The sequence below is a fragment of the Octopus bimaculoides genome, chromosome 10 (assembly GCF_046866305.1).
Source record: "Octopus bimaculoides isolate indiv1 chromosome 10, ASM4686630v1, whole genome shotgun sequence".
NCBI classification, from domain to species: Eukaryota; Metazoa; Mollusca; class Cephalopoda; order Octopoda; family Octopodidae; genus Octopus; species Octopus bimaculoides.
This window is the reverse complement of record NC_142937.1, coordinates 30,325,741-30,348,433: the sequence shown is the minus strand read 5'-3', so window position 1 is coordinate 30,348,433 and position 22,693 is coordinate 30,325,741. Positions and strand designations below refer to the sequence as shown.

Below are 22,693 nucleotides of genomic sequence, written 5' to 3'. Positions count from 1 at the left end.
TCATCGATGAAAATCCACTATCACATATAGAAAAATTAATAATTAAAAGCACAATAAATGAGTATAATATAAAACAAAATATCATAAGATAAAATGACTACAAGTGTTTCATAACTAATTTTTAAATAGAAAGGAAATTTAAATCGATTAAAATCAATTAAAGTTATCGAAAATAAATTCTGTTCAAAAATACACCTAAACGTCAGGTCGTAAATAGAACAATAATTATAATAAATAAATATATATATATATCAACCAACAATAAGTACCAAGTGAATTTATATAAAATACTTATTTTATAAAGATAGAAAAAATATTCAAAATATCAAAATAATAAACATTCCATAATCATCCCTTCATCCATTATAATATATTCTAACATGTATATTATATACAAAAACCAGCTTACATAAATTACTATCGTTTTAAATACAATTTGAAAGAAGTTTAAGGTTAAAATAATAATAAAGATAAAATTAGTACATATTTAACCGGTTAAAGATATACTATTTAGAACTAAAAACGTTTATTTAATTATCATTAAAAATCAATTGAATAATAGAAAAATACAAGAATACTTATTTCTACAAACGTAGAAATAAAAATAAAAATATGAATGAAAAAATTATGAATGAAAAAATTACGAATGAAAAAATTATTAAGAATAAAAGATTAAACTTTATATATACTAAGTTTTAATAATGCAAAGGTCTTTTAAGATGTTTATTGACTTGACCGGTTTCAATTTTTTAGAAAAAAATTAATACATACATACATACATACATACATACATACATACATACATACACCCTGAATCAAACAGAGACTACTCTAAATATAGACCAAGGAAAATTATATCAGTCACTCCTCTTACTCCTTAAATGTTAAGACTAATGTGAGTGAAAAATGCACACACGCGTGCATCTCCCTGTGTCCTGGGGTCAGCTTGCCAACGCCCTACAGCTCCCTCTGTGTTATGCTAGACATATACAATCAGCTAGGCTCTTGTTTGGATAATTGTTCTTGTTTTTCAACAGTAAATAAAAGAAGTTTGGAAGAAATTGAAGAGAAAATTTGGGAAAACATGCTTAAAATATCAAAGGTTCATACAAATTCCAATATTCCATAAGTTCCGCAGAGAGAGACAGTAACACAAATTCAAATGTTCAATGAATTTCGTAACAGTCATACGTGATTGAAAGTTCAGCAACATTGAATTATATTAACAATTAGATATGATGAAGTTTTTAAAGGAGTAAGGAAACAAAGGAAAGAAAGAAAAGAAGTTTTTTTATACAATTTCTGTTGCACTGCATAAAAGAGGATTCTATAATGCTGCTTTTGCTGGTGATAGCTTGAACTGTTTTAAGCTAAAATTGCTTTGCATATATAAATTTTTTATGCTAACGTTTCAAGTTCTCATGAATTGTAAATTTAATGGCGTCGCTTGCTTTTCTTTGCCCATGGCCTAGCATTTTGGCTGGCTGCCAGCCTGCCTAAATATGCCGTTTGTTTTCCAAAGCTTCTGGTCGCATATTTTGGTTTAATAAATCTTTTACAAAATTTGAAAGCTACAACATGTTTTAAGAGTCAAGTGCATTTTCACCTCCCCGAAATAACTTTCATGTGTGCGTGTGTGTGTGTGCGCGCGCGCGCCTGCGTGTGCGTATGTGTGTGTGCATGTGTGTGTGTGTGTGTGTGTGTGTGTGTGTGTGTGTGTGTGTGTGTGTGTGTGTGTATTATAAATTCCTTCTTTATATCATCATCTTCGTAATTGTTATCATCAGTTTTCCTCGTCATCATTGTATCAAATTCTAGCTGCTGAAGTCTCTTCGGTGGACAGTAGAATGAAATCTTCCGTTGCCATCCAAATGATGTTTACCATCGGATACATGATCATTTCTCTACTGACTTATTTTGTGAGGACCTGGAGGACTCTGATGATCATAATATCAATCCCGTCACTGGTGTTCGCTATGGTCTATGTCTGGTAAGTATACATGTATATAAGGGTGGCTGGCTGGTTGACTGGATGGATGGACGGTTGTATGTGTACATATATGGGTATATTATCAATGGCTCTATGTATGGATGTAAGTATGGCTGGGTGTACGTATTAATGTTTGCATGTATGTACGTATGAGTATATGAATGTATGGATTTATATATATAAGGATGGAGTTAAGTATGTGTGGGTGATTGGATGAATATATGTATAGATAGATGGATGGATGTGTGTGTGTGTATATATGTACAATCCTTTACATAATTAGGCTGGTGGCGACGAAACTTACAACCCTAAAAAGCTTGCTTGGGAAGGAGGGTGAGGGTGGGGTGGGTGATTATGTCGGACACCCTCCAGGATGAGAAACAAAATCGATCAAAGGACAGCGGAGGGGGGAGGAACCCTTATTCTTTGTTTAGATATCTCTCTGGGGGAAGGAAAACTGATCTAACTCCTGTACCTTCGTTTGAATCCAATTAGTTATTTTGGGGCAAAAGCATTCGATGTTTAGAGACGGGTCCTTTAAGAAGCTTCAAATACAGGCTTCACCTGACTTCTTAAACATCTTTATTAACATCATAGGTGCAGGCGTAGCTGTGTGGTAAGATGTTTGCTTCCCAACCACATGGTTCTGGGTTCAGTCTCACTCTATAGCACCATGAACAAATGCCTATATATCTACCAATCTATCGATCTACCAATCTCTGTCTGTTTGTATGTACGTATGTGTGTATGTATGTATGTGCGTATGTATGTATGTATGTATGTATGTATGTATGTGAGTGTGTGTACGTATATAGATATGTGTATGTAGGTGTATTGATGAGGTTTTCCGTTTCCTATTTGTAAGTTTCCTAGACGAATCTCCCCGATGGCTCCTCAATAAAAAGAGAACAAAAGATGCCAACAAAATTCTTAGCAGCGTCGCCAAACTGAATAAAACAGTTTTGCCTCAAACAGAAATCGTCAACATTTTCTCATCGAACAAGAAAAAAGTAGAAACCTGGAAAATGTTTACCATTCCTCAGCTTCTAAAACGGACCCTAATTTTGATGCTAAACTGGTGAGTGATATCACATTTACCATTTTCTGTGTACTCATTATCTTTCATCATTTACTTGTTTCCCTCATTTGACTACAGCCATGCTGGGGCACCGCTTTGAAAGACTTTTACTAGAACTAATTGACCCCAGAATTTTTTATACCTGGCGCTTATTCTACTGGTTTCTTTTACACCATTAAGTTATGGGGACATAAACAAACCAGTACTGGTTGTCAAGTGGTGGTGTAGGACAAACACATCCACAAAGACACACACACGTAGTTATATACACATGTATATATATCTATGTATATATATATATATATATATATATATATGTATATGTATATATATATATATATATATATAAATTATGGGCTTCTTTCAGCTTCCATCTATCAAATCCACTCACATAGCTTTGGTCAGCTCATGGTTAGGGTAGAAGACACTTGCTCAAAATACTGCGCACTGGGACTGAACCTGGAGCCATGTGGTTGGGGAGTAAGCTTTTTTATTTCATAAAAGGCCTTACATAGATAGAAAAAAAAAAGAAAAGAAAGAAGCTGCGGGCTCGACAAAGACATAATGGTATGTGTAATGAAGGTGATAATAATGAATAAATGGGAGAACAGCAACGCCCGCCGATTGCTGATCCCCGAAAACATTGTTCTTTTATATGAGGTAACAAGCCTCTTACAAATGTTCATATTGTTCTTGGTATATGTCACTGAGGCTTTTTCGCCTTTCATGTATAACCCTCCTCATACCTATGACCGAGTTTCACTAACGCCCACGCCCTCTCTTGGCACACCTCAAATGACGTGTCGGCGTCGCCCGGATCCACGAAAAATATTTCACTGAGGTCAAATAGCACCTGCACTTCGTCCCACATTCTGGCCTCCACAGCTATCTATGGAAGCCATTCGGGATCCCGCGTGCAGGCCATGGTTTCTCCCTTAGGATATTTTTCTAATACTTTTTCTACCTTTCCCCCTCTATGGAAGAAGACCAACGATTCTCCTTCCTCCGGTAAAGAGATAGTCTCTTCCACCGTCGGCGGCACAATTCCCGCCGGCTGTGGTTCAACATCCGTTGGCACCTTTTTCTTTTTCTTCCTTTTCTTTTTTCCGGAGGAAGAGTCCCCCGGTTTACCCGGGGGACTCAATCCGTCTTCCAACTCTATATTTGTTGAAGGTTTCGGCGGGCTACTATTAATGCCCGCATTTCTCTTTTTTCCTCTTTCTGTTGAGGCCACTGCCTTCTCATTTTTTTCCTCCTGCCGAGCAGGACTACGTTTTTTTAATGGGTGTCTGCTCCTGGGCCACTTCGTGTCCCGGCGACAATCCTTCTTCAAATGGCCAGACTCTAGGCATCCATGACACTTGGTGGGGGGAGGGCGTCCCTCAAGGATCACAGGATACCTAGATCCTGCCATGGTCAAGTAATCTGGAAAAACTAGACTGCCATTGTCTAACTGGGTCCACAAAGTTAATATGGCCTTGGCCCCGACCCAGTCAACAGATGGCAACAATTTTACGTTTAATAGTTCAGTATCTTGAGTGCCACCAAGTCCCCTTTGGATGGTTTCGGCCAACCAACTCTCTTTTAAACCCGGTGGCAACTCGCATACAAACGTCCGCTTACATTTTCTCCCACAATATGAGGGGAGAAACAAAATTTTTTCCCTTTCCAGAGGCTGGCTGGCGAACTTACATGCCGTCTCCGGAGCTCCAAACAGCAACCATATAGTTGCATATTTGGAACTCCTGGCGATATGCTTTATCTCCGGCATGTACACCGCCAGCTCCTTTTCTATTTCTGGCCTCGGGAAGGGAACAATGGTATCTAAGGACTTTGAATAAGTCCTTAGAACCACCGTCCTCCTTTCCAAATCAGTCACACATTCTTTGGGTAGGTTAATTTCCCATACCAAAGCAGTATTATTTTGTCTATTGTTCATCTTTAACTGTAAAAATTATTAATAACAAACAAAAAAAAAAGCGAAGCAATAAAAGTTCACAGTTAAATTGTCTGTCCTCTGGCGTGTTTAAACTCCAGACCTGTGTGATCCAGTAATTAGTTCACAAATACTGGTGCTCGTAGTATAATCCAATGTGAATTCAAAATAATGTTTCCTTTCATAAATTGAATTTACGACGCAGTTAAATTTACTGTGTTGTTCAAATTGAATGTCTTGGCCTATTCGAACTCCTGGCAGTCCTAGGTAATTCAATATAGGTACTCCACAATGATTTTTAGACATAAAAACAGCTGTTCGCCTAAACACAAAAAAGTATTTCAGAAAAAATTCCAAAAACAAATCTTCAGAAAAACACAGAAGTGAAAAATAATTCTTACGGCTAGACAAAGCCCACCGAAAGTTCTTCAATAAAACAAAACAAACGCAAACAAAGGAGGAAAAAAATGCCTCGAGGCCAGTGGAGATACCCTATTTGTAAAAAATAACAATACAATAACATAGCCCCACTGTACCCCAAAAACAAAATCTCTCCTACCTTCCAGCTGCGTTGTTGATTATCCTTTGTAAACTGAAAATTACAACAGAGCCATAATTAGCCGTGTTGTCTCTTTGGTTGACAAAACCACTCTGTTCTTGCTCATGCGCGGTGAAGCAAGGAGAAGCGAGCTTCTCACCACACAGCCATGCATGCACCTATATTGATCAGAATGATGCATATATTTGTGGAAGTTTTCTTGCAAGAAATTCATGTGGAGTCAAACTTGAAAGAATATCGAAGATACTAAGTGCGCAAGGATGCTTACATGAATATGAAATAAAGGAATTCTTTTGAGAGCAAAGCAAAGAATGATAAAATTAGAAGTAAAACTTAGTTGACCCTTTTGATATCATCAACCCACATGAGAATGTCCCCTGTCGTATCATACAGACTTCCTGTTTGATCTAATTTTTGTGCATTTTTGTACATTATATAAAATGTTTCACTTCTTTTATATAGGATGATTGTGAGCTTGGTATATTACGGCCTTACTTTTAATGTTGGCAAATTGTATGGCAATCTCTACATGAATTTTTTTTTGAATTCGATTGTCGAATTTCCGGCCTACGCTCTATGCATCCTTCTGTTAAATCGTTTTGGAAGGAAAAAAATGCATACTAGCATGATGGTTTTGGCTGGAGTCGTTTGTATTGCTGGAATATTTCCAATCCTCTATGGCACTAAAGGTAAAGAAAAGATTATTATTATTATTATTATTATTTCTTTTTATCACAAGTTTTGCTGGAACTCTTGGAGTCTTGCATACGTAGTGGGATTACTACCTGCAGCCAACAGCTATCTAATACTTTCCTGATTATTCTGGCCGTGCCAAGGAGGCAAACATTTTGTAACAGTTATACGGGGCACTCCATTACTATTTCCTTTATATTCCCCTTGATGTCGTCTGATACTGTCCCCAAGGACCCAACAATAATTGGCATTATCTTCACCTTCTTCATTTTCCATAGCTGGGCTATTTCGTACTTAAAAGGGTTGTATTTATCGATCTTTTTGCCTTACTTCTTGACTATTTGTGGATCAAAGGGGCATGCAACATTAACTATATAGCACATATGTTCAAGTGCCTGATCTTTTTAGATTGGGAAATCCCAGAGGATTTTGTTAGTCTCCGACTCCGTCACTCTGCCGTTTGTGTTCATATCATGTCTTGCCTCTCTCTAGCCCCCACTTGTCGCACAGTTTCCAATGTAGCCCTTTCACTACCTGATCATGCCACCACAACCTGTAGTGGTTTTGGGCAAGTCTAGGGCATTCGTTCGTCATATGGACAATGGTTTCATCCACTCTCTTTTTTTTAGTGTTCCTTTCTTCAGCCAATCCCACCAATTTTTTCCAGCAACTTCTGTTGTGGCTCCATGGAATTGACTGTGTTGGCCCTTCCTGTGTAATTCTTCTTCATGTCCTTTTTGTTCTTCTTCCTTTGTTTTTTCCTTTTTTTCTTCTCTGCTCTCAATAGTCCCTCATTCCTAAATGTCACTAGCAAGGTTTCCTTACTTTGGGCTTGCTATGTCATTAATCTCTCGAGTTCGATACGCACGCAGATCTTCCACACTTATCAGTCCTCTTCCTCTATTTACTCTCTTCGTGTATAGACGATAAGTGTCTGCACATGGATGAAGGACTCCATGCATCATTAGGAGCTTTCTTGACTTCCTGTCCCTCTTCTTTAGCTTCTCTTCTATCCACTTCAGGATTCCAGTGCCATACCGAACTACTGCAACTGCGCGTGAGTTTACTGCCAGACTTAGGTTTCTGGCATTCAGCTTTGAAGCCAATATTTTTCTCACTCGCCACAAGTACTCTCTTTTTGTCTTTCTCTTTGACCCCTTGTATTTGATTCTATCTGCCTCAAGTATTCCCAGGTATTTATAGCTAGACTGGGGTTCAATTGCCTTCATCATTTCACTACTTGTCAACCATTTGCCTTCTGTCCTGACAAGCTTTCGTCGTCTCATCCCCATCGCAGCACATTTTGAGAGTCCAAACTCCATCTTAATATCATTAGCGAAAATCCGCACAGACTGGACTAGGCTGTCCAGTTCGGCCTCAGTTTTTGTGACTTGTTTCAGGTTGTCCATGAGTAGCAAGTGGTTTAGTTTTCTCTTACCTCTTCCCAGATCATACCCAAACTTTGTTTTCTGTAGTATTTCATTCAAGGGATCATTCTCAGTACATAGATCAGTGGGGACACACTGTTCCCCTGGAAGATTCTTCTCTTGATTTTCACCTCTCCTAATACTTGATTCCCTGCTGTCAATTCCGTTTTCCAACATTTCATGCTATTCCATATAAGGCCTCTCCTGTTTTCTGCTACTCCATACATTTCCATTGTTCTTATTATCCAGGAGTGTTGTATCATATCGTATGTTTTACGATAGTCAACCCATGCTCAGGTTAGTGTGTCTTCTCTTGCAGTTCCTTATCAATTAAAAGCTGATCCTTCGTTCACCGGCTCCTTTTTCGGCACCCTTTCTGTTCAATAGGCAGCGGCCCACTTCTTTCCAAGTATCTCTACAGTTCACCAGCCAAAACACCTCACATTGGTTTCTACATTAGCGGAATAAACGGTATTGGTCGAAAGTTGGATGCAACATTCCCCTTTTCAGGATCCTTGGCACATAACAATGTCTTTCCCTTTGTCATCCAGGTAGGTACTGCGCCTTCCTATAACCACTCATCTAACTGTTGCTATCTTTTCATGGAGTCCTCTCAGCTTCTTCATCCAATAACCTTGGACCCCATACAGTCCTGGTCTCTTCCAATTTTGGAATTTTCTTAACTGCTTTTTTATCATTTGTGTAGTTACCTTTATTATTATTGTTGTTGTTATTATCATCATCGTGATCATCATTATTATTCATTGTATTTGCTCAGCTTATTATTATTATTATTATTATTATTATTATTATTATTATTATTATTATTATTATTATTATTATTATTATTATTATTATTTTATTGTCTTTGCACAGCTTCTAACGCTGTACTACGGTGCCAGTTGTTCACTACCAGTGAACTAAGATAACACCTGTTATTTTTCGAGCACCATCCAGACTACTCGTGCGGTTCCCAAGCAGTGCTGTTTTCTGCAATTGCTCCACCCATATTGCTATTTGTTCCATGTACTTTTGAAGATTTTTGTTCACTGTTCCCAGGGCTCCGACAATTATTAGTACTGCTACAACCTTTTTCATCGACCACAACTGCTTAACCTCCCAAGCTAACCTGTTATATCTCTCGACTTTTCTTTCTTCCTTATCGCATACTTTGTTGTCAGCTGAGCATGCTATATCTATAATCCAGCATCGTTTGCATTCTTTCTCAATTAACACAATGTCTGGCTTCCTATTCTCTATCTCATGGTCGCACTGAATCATAAAATTCCATAGGATCTTTGCATTATCATTTCGATGATACCTTCGGGTTATGTTCGTACCAATTTTTTGCTGTCAGGTCCATACTTGTTGCAAAGTGTCCAATGGACAAGCCTGGCTATATTGTCGTGGCGTCTCTTATATTCTTTCTGGGCTAGTGGTGTACATTGGCTGGTAATATGCCATGCGGTTTCACCGTTTTGTCCACAAATTCTGCACTTATCACTTTCTGATGTGTTGTCTATTCCGTATTTGATGAAATTCGTTCTTAGTGCCTGCTCATGAGCAGCACAGATTAGAACCTCCCTTTCCGGTTTTAAATCACTTTTAGTCATCCACAGCCATCTTTTCTCTGTCTGTCATATCTTCAATATCTCTATGAAATTGACCATGCATTGTTTTCTTTACCCACCTATTTTCAGTTTCATTCGTTTTCAGTTTCTTGTATAGTGCTTTATCTTTGCAATCTTCCATCCTACACAAGCCTGACCTTCCTACTTCCAATAATGGCGGTTCTGTGGCATTTTTTACATACCATGCTATATTGTTTTCTTTTGTGTTCGATCTAATCAGTCCTCCTCCTCCTCTTTTTCTTGGTACATAGAATCTGTCTGTGTCGCTTTTTGGGTGGAGGGAACCATATCTAGTTAGCAACTTCCTTGTCTTTCTGTCTAAGCTGTTTAGTTCGTCTACTGTCCATGCGATTACCCCTGCTCCATATCTAAGGAGTGAAATACCCAGGTGCTATTAGCTTCAATCTTATTTCGACCGTTTAATTTCGACTTAAGGATCAGTCTCAGTCTGCATAAGTACTCCACCGTAAATTTTTCTGCCACTTCTTTCTCCATCAATTTATCCATTTCCAAAATCCCCAAGTACTTATAAGCCCGTCTCTTCTATCTGTTTCATAACCTCCCCCGACGGTATCGTTGGCCCGTCCATACATTTGATTTTGCCTCTCTTCAAGACTAACACACCACACTTTTTCAGTCCGAACTCCATTCTGATATCAGCGCTGAAGATGTACACCGTATCAACGAGGGAACTGACTTGGGATTCATCTTTACCATAAAGTTTGGGGTCATCCATGAAAAACAAGGGGTTTACTTTTTGTTGGCGGCTTTTGAATACAAACCCAGCCTTTGCATTCCTCAGTGTTAGTAATATCATGCACAGTACAAAGATCAGTGAGGACAGGCAGTCCGCTTGGAAGATGCCTCTCCTGATTTCTATTGTCCCTAAACGTATTCCATATGCTGTCAGTTCCCTCCTCCATTTCGCCATACTTTTTCCAAGGAATCGCTCCACATTTGATGCAATACCAAATAGGTTCATTTTAATAATAATGATGACGACAACAACAACAACAACAACAACAACAGCAGCAGCAGCAGCAACAGCAGCAGCAGCAGCAGCAATAATAATAATAATAATAATAATAATAATAATGATGATGATGATGATGATGATGATGATGATAACAACAACAACATTCATAATAATAATAATAATAATAATAATAATAACAACAACATTAATAATAATAATAATAATAATAATAATAATAATAATAATAATAATAATAATAATAATAATAGTAGTAATAATAATAATAATAATAATAATAATAACAACATTAATAATAATAATAATAATAATAATAATAATAACAATAATAATAATAATAACAATAATAATAATAATAACAATAATAATAACAACAACAACAACAACAACAACAACAACAACAACAACAACAACAACATTCATAATAATAATAATAATAATAATAATAATAATAATAATAATATGTTTTTTTCTTCTTTCTTCAAATTTTCTTCCATTTCTCGCCAAGTGTTTTCCGTACACCTACGGCAGAGAAGCTCATTGTATGCATTCCCAGTTTACACACGCATTTATAAATTAGATTATATCTTCTAGAATGGGTATGCAGAGGGTAGATGAACTCAGGACGGCAGTTACAAGTGGGTGCATTTTGGGGATTATGTTCAGGAATAGAGGAGATAATACTGCCAGCGGAGAGGTTAGAGATGGGGGTAGAATGGTCTAAGTTATTAGTATTATTATTACTCCTATTATCGTTATTATTGCAATCGTTGTTGTTAATTATTCTTTCTGTAGAGATGGTGGAAGTTGTGGTAGTATTCTGGATAGTGTTAGTAGGATAGTTTGGGTCATGTTTGTGGTCTAACGCATGGGGTTCAATGCTGGAAATGTGTATACGTTGGTCACTCGTATATTCAGAGTTGTTATAGTATTATAGTGTTATAGTGTGAGTTTTGATAGTAGAGAGAAAGCTTTTGTTTATTAGAGGCTGCTATGTTAGACTCGAAGTTGTTGGGGGAGTTGGAGTCCAATTCCTCATTTCGAACTCAAATATTTACCTCTATTTAACCATCTCATATCGTCTCTGATGAAGGGATATCCATAATATCCCAGAAACAGCTCTAAGGCTATTTCTATGTCTTCTTCCTTATAAATGTCCTGAAAACTCCTCTCAGCCTTGGCTTTGTTATCTCATTTTGTCATATACATACATATATATATATATAATATATATGTATGTATATGTATATATAATATATATACATTATTACAAATTTGGGATTTTACCAATAGAACCGCAACTCCTATTTCAAGATAACATTATTGTTGTCGTTGTTGTTGTTGTATTGATGCGAACTACAAATGGATTGAACCAGCTCTGACAGGCGTTTCAAGGGAGGCACGAGTTCCCATGTGGTCCCCAGTCACATGCACACACACACACACACACACACACACACACACACACACACACACACACACACACACACACACACACACTTTGGGAGAGTGTGATCCATAACAGCTCATCTTGCTGTTGTTTGTTGACCATCGCAGAGGATTCACTGACCAAGTCTCTGCCAATTATTGAAGGAGACATAGCTTGGGTTTCAATGGGGTTTCTAGAGACAGGCTTTAGCGAAAGCTAAGGGGTAACTCACTCCTTGTGGGCTTCTAGCATGCTGGGCACCAACCCACAATCTGTGAGGGCCTGTGCTTTATGAATGAGACTGGGTAGATGAAAACTGTAGAGAAGCCCGCATATTGAAATTATGTACAGCTTAGTTAGCTATGGTGTCATTTTGATTTTATCTGAGAATTATATTAAGGGTCCACATGCCTAGGAAATACCGAAAAGGGATGGCTTTTGTTTCTTTTTTACTTAATGTTCTATATTTTATAATTTTTTGTTTTTCAGCCCATCGATGGATATTAACTGCCAGTTCAATGTTAGGCCGTTTGTTTATCTCTGCAGCTTTTGGAATTGTGTATTTATACACTTTGGAATTATATCCAACTTGTATAAGAAACGGTGCATTGGGGGCTTTGTCAACCTTTGCTCGTATTGGCGGCGCTTTGGCACCTTACACTCTCAATTTTGTAAGTATTTAGATTCTTTCAGACTTCGTATTTGCTTTGTTGTTCGCCCCCTTTGCTAGTCCACCCATCATGGGACCAGTACAACTAGTAAAGAGACAGAGCTAGGCTTATCTTTCCATGGATTTACATAACAACATACGAATAAGGGAATATTATCCGTCAGACCAGGCACAATGGCTATAAACCTTTTGTTACCGTATTTGGGATGAAACACTGTATTTGTTTCAAAAAATTTAGTAAAATAGCTGAGCCTTTTCTTACCACATTTCTGAAATAAACAACCTTTTGTTTCAATTAATTTTGAAATAACGAAGAATTTAGTGAAATAACTTTGTCATTATTAAGCTACTACTTCAGGTGGTGAGCTGGCAGAATAATTAACAGACTGGAACGAATGCTTAGCAGCTTTTCGTCCGTCTTTACATTCTGAGTTGAAATTCCACTGAGGTCAACTTTGCCTTTCATCTTTTCGGGATCGATAAAACAAGTACCAGTTAGTTCTTAGGGTTGATGTAGTTGACCAACCCCAACTTCCCCTAAAATTGCTGGCTTTGGGCCAGAATTTGAATTATTAAGCTGCTATATGTATATGTATTATAATTTTTTTCCTATACATGTATTAATATTTTTGTTGTTGTTGTCTTCGCTTGACCCTAAGGTCATATTCTGTTTATTTATCTCATTATTTTGTTCCTCGTCCGTCCACTAACAGTGTCGTCTCGAATTACGTTTGTCCATTTCCGTATCCCTTTTTCATTTTATTTGTTACACTCCCTTCAAGTTATCTTGCTGGTTGCCTCCAGAAGGGAAGAAATATTATCAATAATGGCACGAAATTGCACCTGACCCCTTGGTCGATAACTGATGAGGAGTTAGTGACTTTCTGTGTTTGTTCTCCATTCATCTGTGCATTTAGTATACGTTTTTCAACCTCACCTTCGTGTCTTTTTCCATTCATTTGTTTATTACTATAAGTGTTTGACTTCTGAAAACCTCATTCACGTAACGCACTTCTTGTTTTTTTTTTATCTATCTATCTATCTATATAATATATATATATATATATATATATATATATATATATATATATATATATATATATATATATATATATATATATATATATATATATATATATATATACTAGCAGAAATACCCGTCGTTGACTGAGTTCAGAAAGAGCCTTCAAAACTATACCCTGGTTTATGAAAGTTACTGCTTCGATGTTATGGAATGTTTTGTAGCGGAATATCCGCAAGCTCTTATTGCCAAGTTTTGACCAAAAAAGTTCTAATATTTTACTAATGGGTCTGCTGAGAGTCAGTCTCTTCTGCTCTTTCCCTTCTCCTACGCTGAGATTGCTTAGGTAGTCCAAATCTAATTTTTTATCGGAGGCATTGTAGTAGGGAGAATTAAACTATAAGACAGGGAACTTAACTCATGTTGCAAACTTACGGATTTCACCAACGTGAAAATTGGTAAAAATTATGGTTGTAAAGCTATCCGGAGGTAACTAGGGAAAAGTAATTTGACAAAAGCACAGCCATGGTCGTGACCAATGTCCTTCTAAAATTGGAGCGACATGCGTGCTAATTTGTGGACGTGCATAAAGTACATTCACACACACACACACACACACACACACACACAGAGGCATCCTACCTGTTATATATATATATATATATATATATATATATATATATATATATATATATATATATATATAAATAGTATATATATATATATATATATATATATATGTATAATGATCTGGGACCAAACAACAACAACAACAAAATAAACGAAACATGTTTTTAATTTGCTGCTTTTTTCTGGGGTTTTTTTCAGTCAGATTTGGTTTCTGGTAAGGTTGGTCGAATAATGCCGATGATTCTTATGGGAGCACTTTCCATAATCGCGGGGCTATTGACACTGTTGTTACCTGAAACAAACAACCGGAAAATGATGGACAACTTCAATGATTTGACCAAATCTGGAGAACTGGAGTTAGCGTAGGTGTCTCTCATATGATTTAAACACCATCATCATCACCACCACCATCATCATCATCATCACCATCAGTAGTAGCATCATGATTACCATCATCATCAATATAATCATCATCATCATCATCATCATTACCGTTTTCATCAACATAACCATCGCCAATATAATTATCATCGTCATCATCATCATCATCATTGTCAACATCATTGCCATCATCATCACTGTTGTCATCATTATCATCATCATAACCATCACCATCAGCAACATAGTAATTATCATCATCATCATCATCATCATCATTATGAACCAAGAAGCAATCCTTTAATCGATCATTCGACCTGCTAGAAATTACACTCTGTCACCTGAAAGAAAAAGGAAGGACACATTGAATATTGAGGGACCATGGCCAGAAAACAAAACAGATTGTTTTGGAACAATGTCCTGGGAAGGAAAGATTAGCTGTTGTGGTTAGCAGTACTGTAACATGGGCAAAACCAAAGGACAGTTGCTCTGGACTCAAAGTTCTTAGAGGTACAAAATTCCAAAAGAAAAATTGAATAAAGTGATTGTATGGTAGGAAGTTTGCTTCCCAACCACGTGGTTTCAGTTTCAGTCCCACTGCATGACACCTTGAGAAAGTGTTTTCTGTTATGTCCTCTGGCCAACCAAAGCCTTCTGAGAGCATTTGGTAGACGGAAACTGTATGAAGTTTGTTGTATGTATGTATGTATGTATGTATGTATGTATGTATGTATGTATGTATGTATGTATCTATCTATCTATCTATCTATCTATACATACATACATACATACATATATATATATATATATAGGAAAAGAAAAAAGAAAAAATAATAATAATAATAATATATATAATAATAGTAATACATATATAATAATATATGTACATATATAAATTTTCACAAACGCACACTGTTGTGTCTGGGGAGAGTCATTCTCATTTAGTGCCTTATTGTTTAACACACTCACCGGTAAAGTTTCCACTCAATTCCTTCTTTATTTTTCTAAACTTTTCGTTGTGTCTTTCAACCTTTTCAATAGTTTTGACTCAATAGTGTTGAAAAAGTTGCAAGACACAACGAAAATTTTAGAAAATTAAAGAAAGAACTGAGTGGAAATTTTACCGGTGAGTGTGTTAAATAATAAGGTACTAAAAGAGAATGACTCTCCCCAGACACAACAGAATATGATTCCACACACGAAGTCACATAAGGAATCTTGCAAACCAACCAAAAACGAAATTTATATATATATAAATTCCAATACGATAAACTTCACTGTAAGTAATATGAATACATTTTAGATAACATTTTATTCACATATTTACACAAAAATGATGGCGTGTACATAAAAATAAAGTTATGAAAAAATGTTTAATATATTTGAAGAAAATACTTTTATGACAAATTGCGTGCAACAGTTCTTAAAAATCGCTGAGTGTTTTCAGATTGATGATTTTCAACTAGCTTCTTTAGTCATCAATCGTTTGATAGGACATTTTTTTTTTGTCGAGTCCCCATGTCGAATGTGCAAAATTTTCGTCTGACTTAAACCTTCTTCAGTCTTAAGAGCATTGCAAAGTTTCCATAAATTTGGATGTGCGGATTTTATCGATGACCACACAACATTGTGGAAACCTTCTACCGAATTATTTGCTCTTGGCAAGACATTTAAAACGCGGTCACGTATATTCCAGAGTTCGATAGGAAACTATGGGGTTTCTCTTCGTCGACGAAGACCGCGTCCCTTTACAGTCCCGATGTATGAATTCTCAAAATAAGTGATAAACTCAGAAGGGATGCTTTCACATCAGACAAATCTTCAAATCCATTGACAACGTCTTCAATTGGCAAAAATGCTAAAGCGCAAAAACACTTAATTTTAAGCTGAAATCCTTCATCCATGATGTATCTCCTACTCTCACCAAGTGCAGATACCTTCCGCCAAACAGACGATCGGAGATGTAAAACACACCCAACTACTTCTAAATGCGGAAACACAGAAGCAAATGAATTGTGGAGAGCTTTTTCAAAGTTCATGAGACAGATCGCTGGTCGACAATTTGCCCTTAAATCCCGCACAGCAGACACAACTCGAAGATATGAGGCTTCCTTTTTGTCAGGAAGTAAGGCAAATAGCCTGAGCACACATGACCCTCCACTGGTGATATGTAGCGTTAAAAGCTGACACCACAAACTGGGAGACACCTTAAAAGTCCCATCACAGGCCCAATTTTCAGAGCTTTCTAGATCATCCAAGCATTTTTCTAAGTAAAAAACTAAGCTTTTGTCTGACTCATCAAAGACCAAAAACAAGGACCCATTTTCTAAGTACTTAACTGCATCAGGAATTTCAAACCCTGAACGACAAGCTGGAAGTGCTGGGATTCCTAAAGTATGCTGCCTCCAGTTACGTATGTTACGTGAAAGTCCAGGAATTGTTTGCAACAATGATTGTGCTTCCTTATCGAGATTTCGTACAACAGTAGCTATTACTTCCCGTGAAGATACTGTGCCCGTTTTCATTACTTCACTTTTCATTAAATGCCTTTCGGGCATTAACATGTGCACTGCTTAGGTCGGCGAGCTGGCAAAAACGTTAGTACGCTGGACGAAATATTTAGCGGTATTTCGTCTGTCTTTACGTTCTGAATTCAAATTCCGCCAAGGTCGACGTTGCCTTTCATCCTTTCGGGGTCGATAAGTTAAGTACCAGTTACGCACTGGGGTTGATGTAATCGACTTAATCCCTTTGTCTATCTTTGTTTGTCCCCTCTATGTTTAGCCCCTTGTGTGCAGTAAAGAAATAAGAAAGGTTAGCACGCCGGACGAAATGCTTAGTGGTATTTCGTCAGCTGTTACGTTCTGAGTTCAAATTCCGCCGAGGTCGACTTTGCCTTTCGTCCTTTCGGGGTCGATAAATTAAGTACCAGTTGCGTACTGGAATCGATTTAATCGACTGGTCCCCTCCCCGAAAATTTCGAGCTTTGTGCCTAGAGTAGAAACGAACATGTGCACTGCTTGCTGAGTGATTATGGGAAACTGTTGAAAAAATAAGTTCTGGTATACTGGAATTGAAGGTTGTATGTAGTCTAGCCCTGCAACCTTTGTAAAAACGTTCACAATGCCAATATACTTTTGTTTTGCTTCTGTTATCTTCATTCTTTTTGTATATATGATCCTCTTTGTCGCAATGGTTACGTTTGTTATTCTCTGATGTAATAAATGTCGCTATGGTTGATGGTTTCAAAGTTCAAAGTTAAACTGTATAGAAAAAATTAGTAGTACAGTGAAATTCAGTTAAAAAATGAGTAACAATGGCATAAACTTATACTTTAACTAACGGACTTATTAGTTGAGAAGTGTGTAACAAGGGCGTGTGTAATTAGTTTTCTGTAGACCGTTATGTTCCGAGTGGAATTTACCGTAGTAGAATTTACCTTAGTGGAATACACCACAGCGAATTTTACCTATCCTGAAATTTACCGTAGAATAAAAATAACCCATTTTCGCCATTTACTCACAATGGGATTGCTTTGTCCCCATTTGTTCGCTGCCCTTGTAATGCCCCTGGGGTTTAATACAGGGCAATGAAAGGTGGACACTGAACGAGTAAAAAGAGGAGGGGAAAACGAGTGAGTCAGTGAAACCTGAATGGATATGAGCTGAGACTAGCTAACTCCTAGGAGCAGCAGCAGAGGTAGGGAAAGTTTGCACAAATAACATCAACAGTAACATCATTGATTTAATAAGAATCTTAATCATCATCATCATCATATTGCCCATCATCATCTGCATCATCAGCCGAAGCAATATCGTCCTCCGCCTCATCATCATCATCATCACTATTATCATCATATTTCAAATATTAAACATTATTTTGCTAAATGTCTGATTGGCTCTTTCCTCTTTTCCTTTCTTTCTTTTTCCCTTCCAGTACTAAAAAGGATGCAATTCTAAAGGAAGAAACTCACCCTATGAAACCGAGACAACCTGAAGAGGATATAAAATCTTAATGTACGTATGTATGTATGCATGTATGTATGTATTCTGCATATCCATGTGCATGTGTTCGTGTTTGTGTGTTTTTGTGTGTGCATTTGTGTACGTACCTCTGTCTCCTTGTGCGTGCTCTTTTGAGTGCGTCTGTCTATAGGTTTGTGTGACTATGTGTGTGCGTCTGTTATGCATGGATGTGTATCTCCATATGTGTCCTTGTGTGAAGTGTGCGTGTGTGTATATGGTCATGTGCTTCAGTCTTCATTTGTATGTATGTATGTGTGTATGTGTGTGTTTGTGCCCGTCTGTCCATATTACCTATGTACCTATCTATCTGTATATCTACCTGTCCATATGCGTATCCATTTACCCACATATATATACATATACACAAGCATATACATACCTATATATATATTTACAAATACATACAGGCACACACACAGACACGCCTACACCCACACGCCGACATAACGACCTACTAACAACATTGTCTGTGTATATGTAAACTGTGGGTATTGCGGTATGACACCTTCTATGTATATTTCCTATTTAGTACTGGGGATGTTTCATTAATGATGACTTACTCTTGTACTTGCCTCAGTTTTGTGTCCTTCTGGTGCTTGGATAAGATGCCGATGTCAAATTGACCCACAGTGCCTCCATGCTGATCTTTGGCACGTTGGTAGAGTATGGAGGATTGTTTTATGTCATCATATTGTCTCAGATGTCCATTTAGTCTCTCTGAAATGGTCCTAGATGTCTCACCCCTCTCTGAGGCGGAGCGCTCCCTCCTCAGTTGGGGGTCTGCCCTTCATCCCCCTCACTCCATCTAGTAACGAATTTCAGACTCGTGCTGATATCCACATACACAGCTCTGTGCGCCATGTCAGGCTGTGTGTGCTATTCCGCGACACTCCACCTGCATCTAATGAAGAGGGCTGCTTCACCGACCTGGGCCGCCGACCATCCCACTGGACGCCAGCTCCTGGCCAGTTCCAAGCAGTCGATCATTTTGCGGGCGTCTGCCAAAGCGCTGTGGACCGGTTTGACTTTTCCAGGCGTCCCCGGCATCTGAACATCTCCTCAGCCGAATTCTCGGCTCACTTCGATGTCTCCGACGCCGCAAGAGGAGAGGAGTTTTACTCGAGTGTACGCTACAAATTTTTCTGACCTTATATGTAGCGAATTTCCATGGTAACTCTAAAGCATGCATTTCATCTGTATTTGACTGTACTGCACCGTATACACCAGGCGTGTAATTGTTGTTGTTGTTGGCGGTATTGTTTTTCGGTGTCCTGGCACCGAAGTCCTCTGGTAGTTTACATTCCGACATGACAATTCCGTCGACATTGTTTGGGTATCTGTGTTGATTCTTATCATGCGGAGGTTGCTGTTGTTGTTGTTGTTGTTGCTGTGTCTTCCACATGAGTTTGTTGTTGAAGTGTTTGTCATACGCATGGTTTACTCGGTGGTATTCATTAAGGAAACATCCCCAGTACTTAATAGGAAATATACATAGGTGTCATACTCCAATACCCACAGTTTATATATACACTGACAATGTTGTTAGTAGGCCGTTATGTCGGCGTGTGGGTGTGTATCTGTGTGGGTGTGTATCTGTGTGTGCGTGTCTATGCGTGTGTGTCTATCTAAATATATATATGTATGTATATGCATGTGTATATGTATATATATGAGTAAATGGATACGCATATGGACAGGTAGATATACAGATAGATAGGTACATAGGTAATATAGACAGACGAGCATAAACACACACATACATAGTCACACAAACCATAGACATACAAGAAGACAGAGGTACACACACAAATACACACACACACACACACACACAAACATGAACACACAAGCACATGGATATACAGAATACATGCATACAAACGTGCACACATGCACACATATACATATATATATATATATATATATATATATATATATATATATATATATATATATATATATATATATATATATATATATATATATATATATATATATATATATTAGAAATATAATATTTCTAAATCTCTCAGAGAGATTTAAGCAGTAGTGGAGCGATAAAGTTGTAGTGTATTGTCAACTTAATGTAACAATCCCAAGAAGGGAACACACTACTGCCGTTTAGCCCTAGGAAGCTGGACCGCTTCCTGTCGGCCTTGACACATTTACTGTGTCCTTAAGTCTGCGAGGGGAAGACAAGCTCCTCCACCCAGCCTAGCCAGCATTCAGGGACATGTTTCTGAGTCTTTGCTCGTCATCAGCCTGGAGAGATTTAGAACTATTATATTTCTAATTTTGCTGATCAGTGAGTAAACTTCACTATGATTATATAAGTTTGCGAGAACTAAACAGGCTTCTTTAACCAGCTGGCAAACTACTTCAGGCTGATGACGAGCAAAGACTCAGAAACATGTCCCTGAATGCTGGCTAGGCTGGGTGGAGGAGCTTGTCTTCCCCTCGCAAACTTAAGGACACAGTAAATGTGTCAAGGCCGACAGGAAGCGGTCCAGCTTCCTAGGGCTAAACGGCAGTAGTGTGTTCCCTTCTTGGGATTGTCACATTAAGTTGACAATACACTACAACTTTATATATATATATATTATATTATATTAGATATATATATATATATATATACATAATACATACATACACACACACACACACACACACACACACACACACACACACACACACACACATATATATATATATATATATATATATATATAGGAAGATAGGGGTAAAAAATAGAGTGAAAAGAAAGGAATTTAAAAAGAGTAGTAGATGTCTGGTAGTTTCAAAGTCTAAAGTTGTTGGGGAGGAACTTTGGTAGTAATTATCCGCAACATCGGAAATCTGCAATGGCTCCATAACTACCGTTTCGGCTACAATCTTGGAGCCCCAGTAATCCGTTACAGCGCTTACCTGGCGTACCTCATATTTTGTACATATGTATATATATATATATATATATATATATATATATATTATATTATATTATATTAAGGGATATCAGTATAAGTAACGCCTCACGCTGTAATGGGACTCTAAAGTCAAACGACTTCAATGAATATACACGTATATACTATATATTATACGTGCTGACCATGAAATCACTAATGATATGCGACTAAACCTTTTTCTAAAAGGAACTTCTAGGTCCATTCCCTCGCTTTCGGTACCTGTGAATATCTATTGAAGTAGTTCGACTTTAGAGTCCCATTACAGCGTGAGGCGTTACTTATAGTAATTAGCCCTTAATATAATTAATGTATTTTATATTTAAGGAAAAAATTTACATACTTTGTATCAATTTTTTCCTTATATTATATAATATATATATATATATATATATATATATATATACATATTTGCATGGAGTTCAATATATATATATATATATATATATATATATATATATAGATAGATAGATAGATAGATAGATAGATAGATAGATAGATAGATAGATAAATGATAGGATTGGTTCAATATTTCAGGGGTAGTCTGAAGTATCCAAGCAACCAGGGGATGTTTAAATCCGGAGGCACTCCTGGGAATTACTTGTGTGGGTACCGTCTTCGTTATAATTATAAACTGCGGTTTAAACAATAAATTACCTGCCTCTGGATACCTTCTAACGAAGACGGTACCCACACAAGTAATTCCCAGGAGTGCCTCCGGATTTAAACATCCCCTGGTTGCTTGGATACTTCAGACTACCCCTGAAATATTGAACCAATCCTATCATTTACCTATATATATATATATATATATATATATATATATATATATATATATATATATATATATATATATATAAATATATATATATATATATATATATATATATATATATATATATATATATATATATTAGACTTACTACCCAGCGTTGCCCGGTAAAGTATTCACGGAATTGTTTGCCATTTTGTAGAATGGGAATTCATGGTACTTATGCATGTATATGTATTTAACGTAACTTCTGGACTTCTTTTATTGGAACTGTCGGCGTTTTTTTTTCTTCCGTTTTTTTGTTTTTTTTTCTTAGAGAGTTACAAAGTGTAAACATTCCGAAGTTGACTCATTTAATGTCAGAATAGAATTTACAGAAAAAAAATAATGGCTTAAATCTAATGAAAATTTAATACAATCTAATCATAAATAAGCGAAATTGTGCTAAATGCAACTAAATTGAAAACTTTTTCCCTCTGGCCATATCGGTAATTCTGAAA

At 37.0% G+C, this 22,693-nt stretch overlaps 1 protein-coding gene across 1 annotated transcript in view; it reads left to right on the top strand.

Moving 5' to 3' along the window:
• The window catches only part of LOC149133499 (organic cation transporter protein-like), a 33,442-nt gene extending 14,838 nt beyond the window's left edge, over positions 1-18,604 (top strand). Inside the window, exons 5-10 of the mRNA XM_089359101.1 lie at positions 1,819-1,990; positions 2,856-3,068; positions 6,026-6,252; positions 12,227-12,408; positions 14,257-14,420; positions 18,373-18,604. Of these exons, the coding sequence (XP_089215227.1) occupies positions 1,819-1,990; positions 2,856-3,068; positions 6,026-6,252; positions 12,227-12,408; positions 14,257-14,420; positions 18,373-18,451 (1,037 nt within the window). The 3' untranslated portion in view covers positions 18,452-18,604. The remainder of the gene's footprint in view (positions 1-1,818; positions 1,991-2,855; positions 3,069-6,025; positions 6,253-12,226; positions 12,409-14,256; positions 14,421-18,372) is intronic.
• Positions 18,605-22,693: the final 4,089 nt, after the last annotated feature.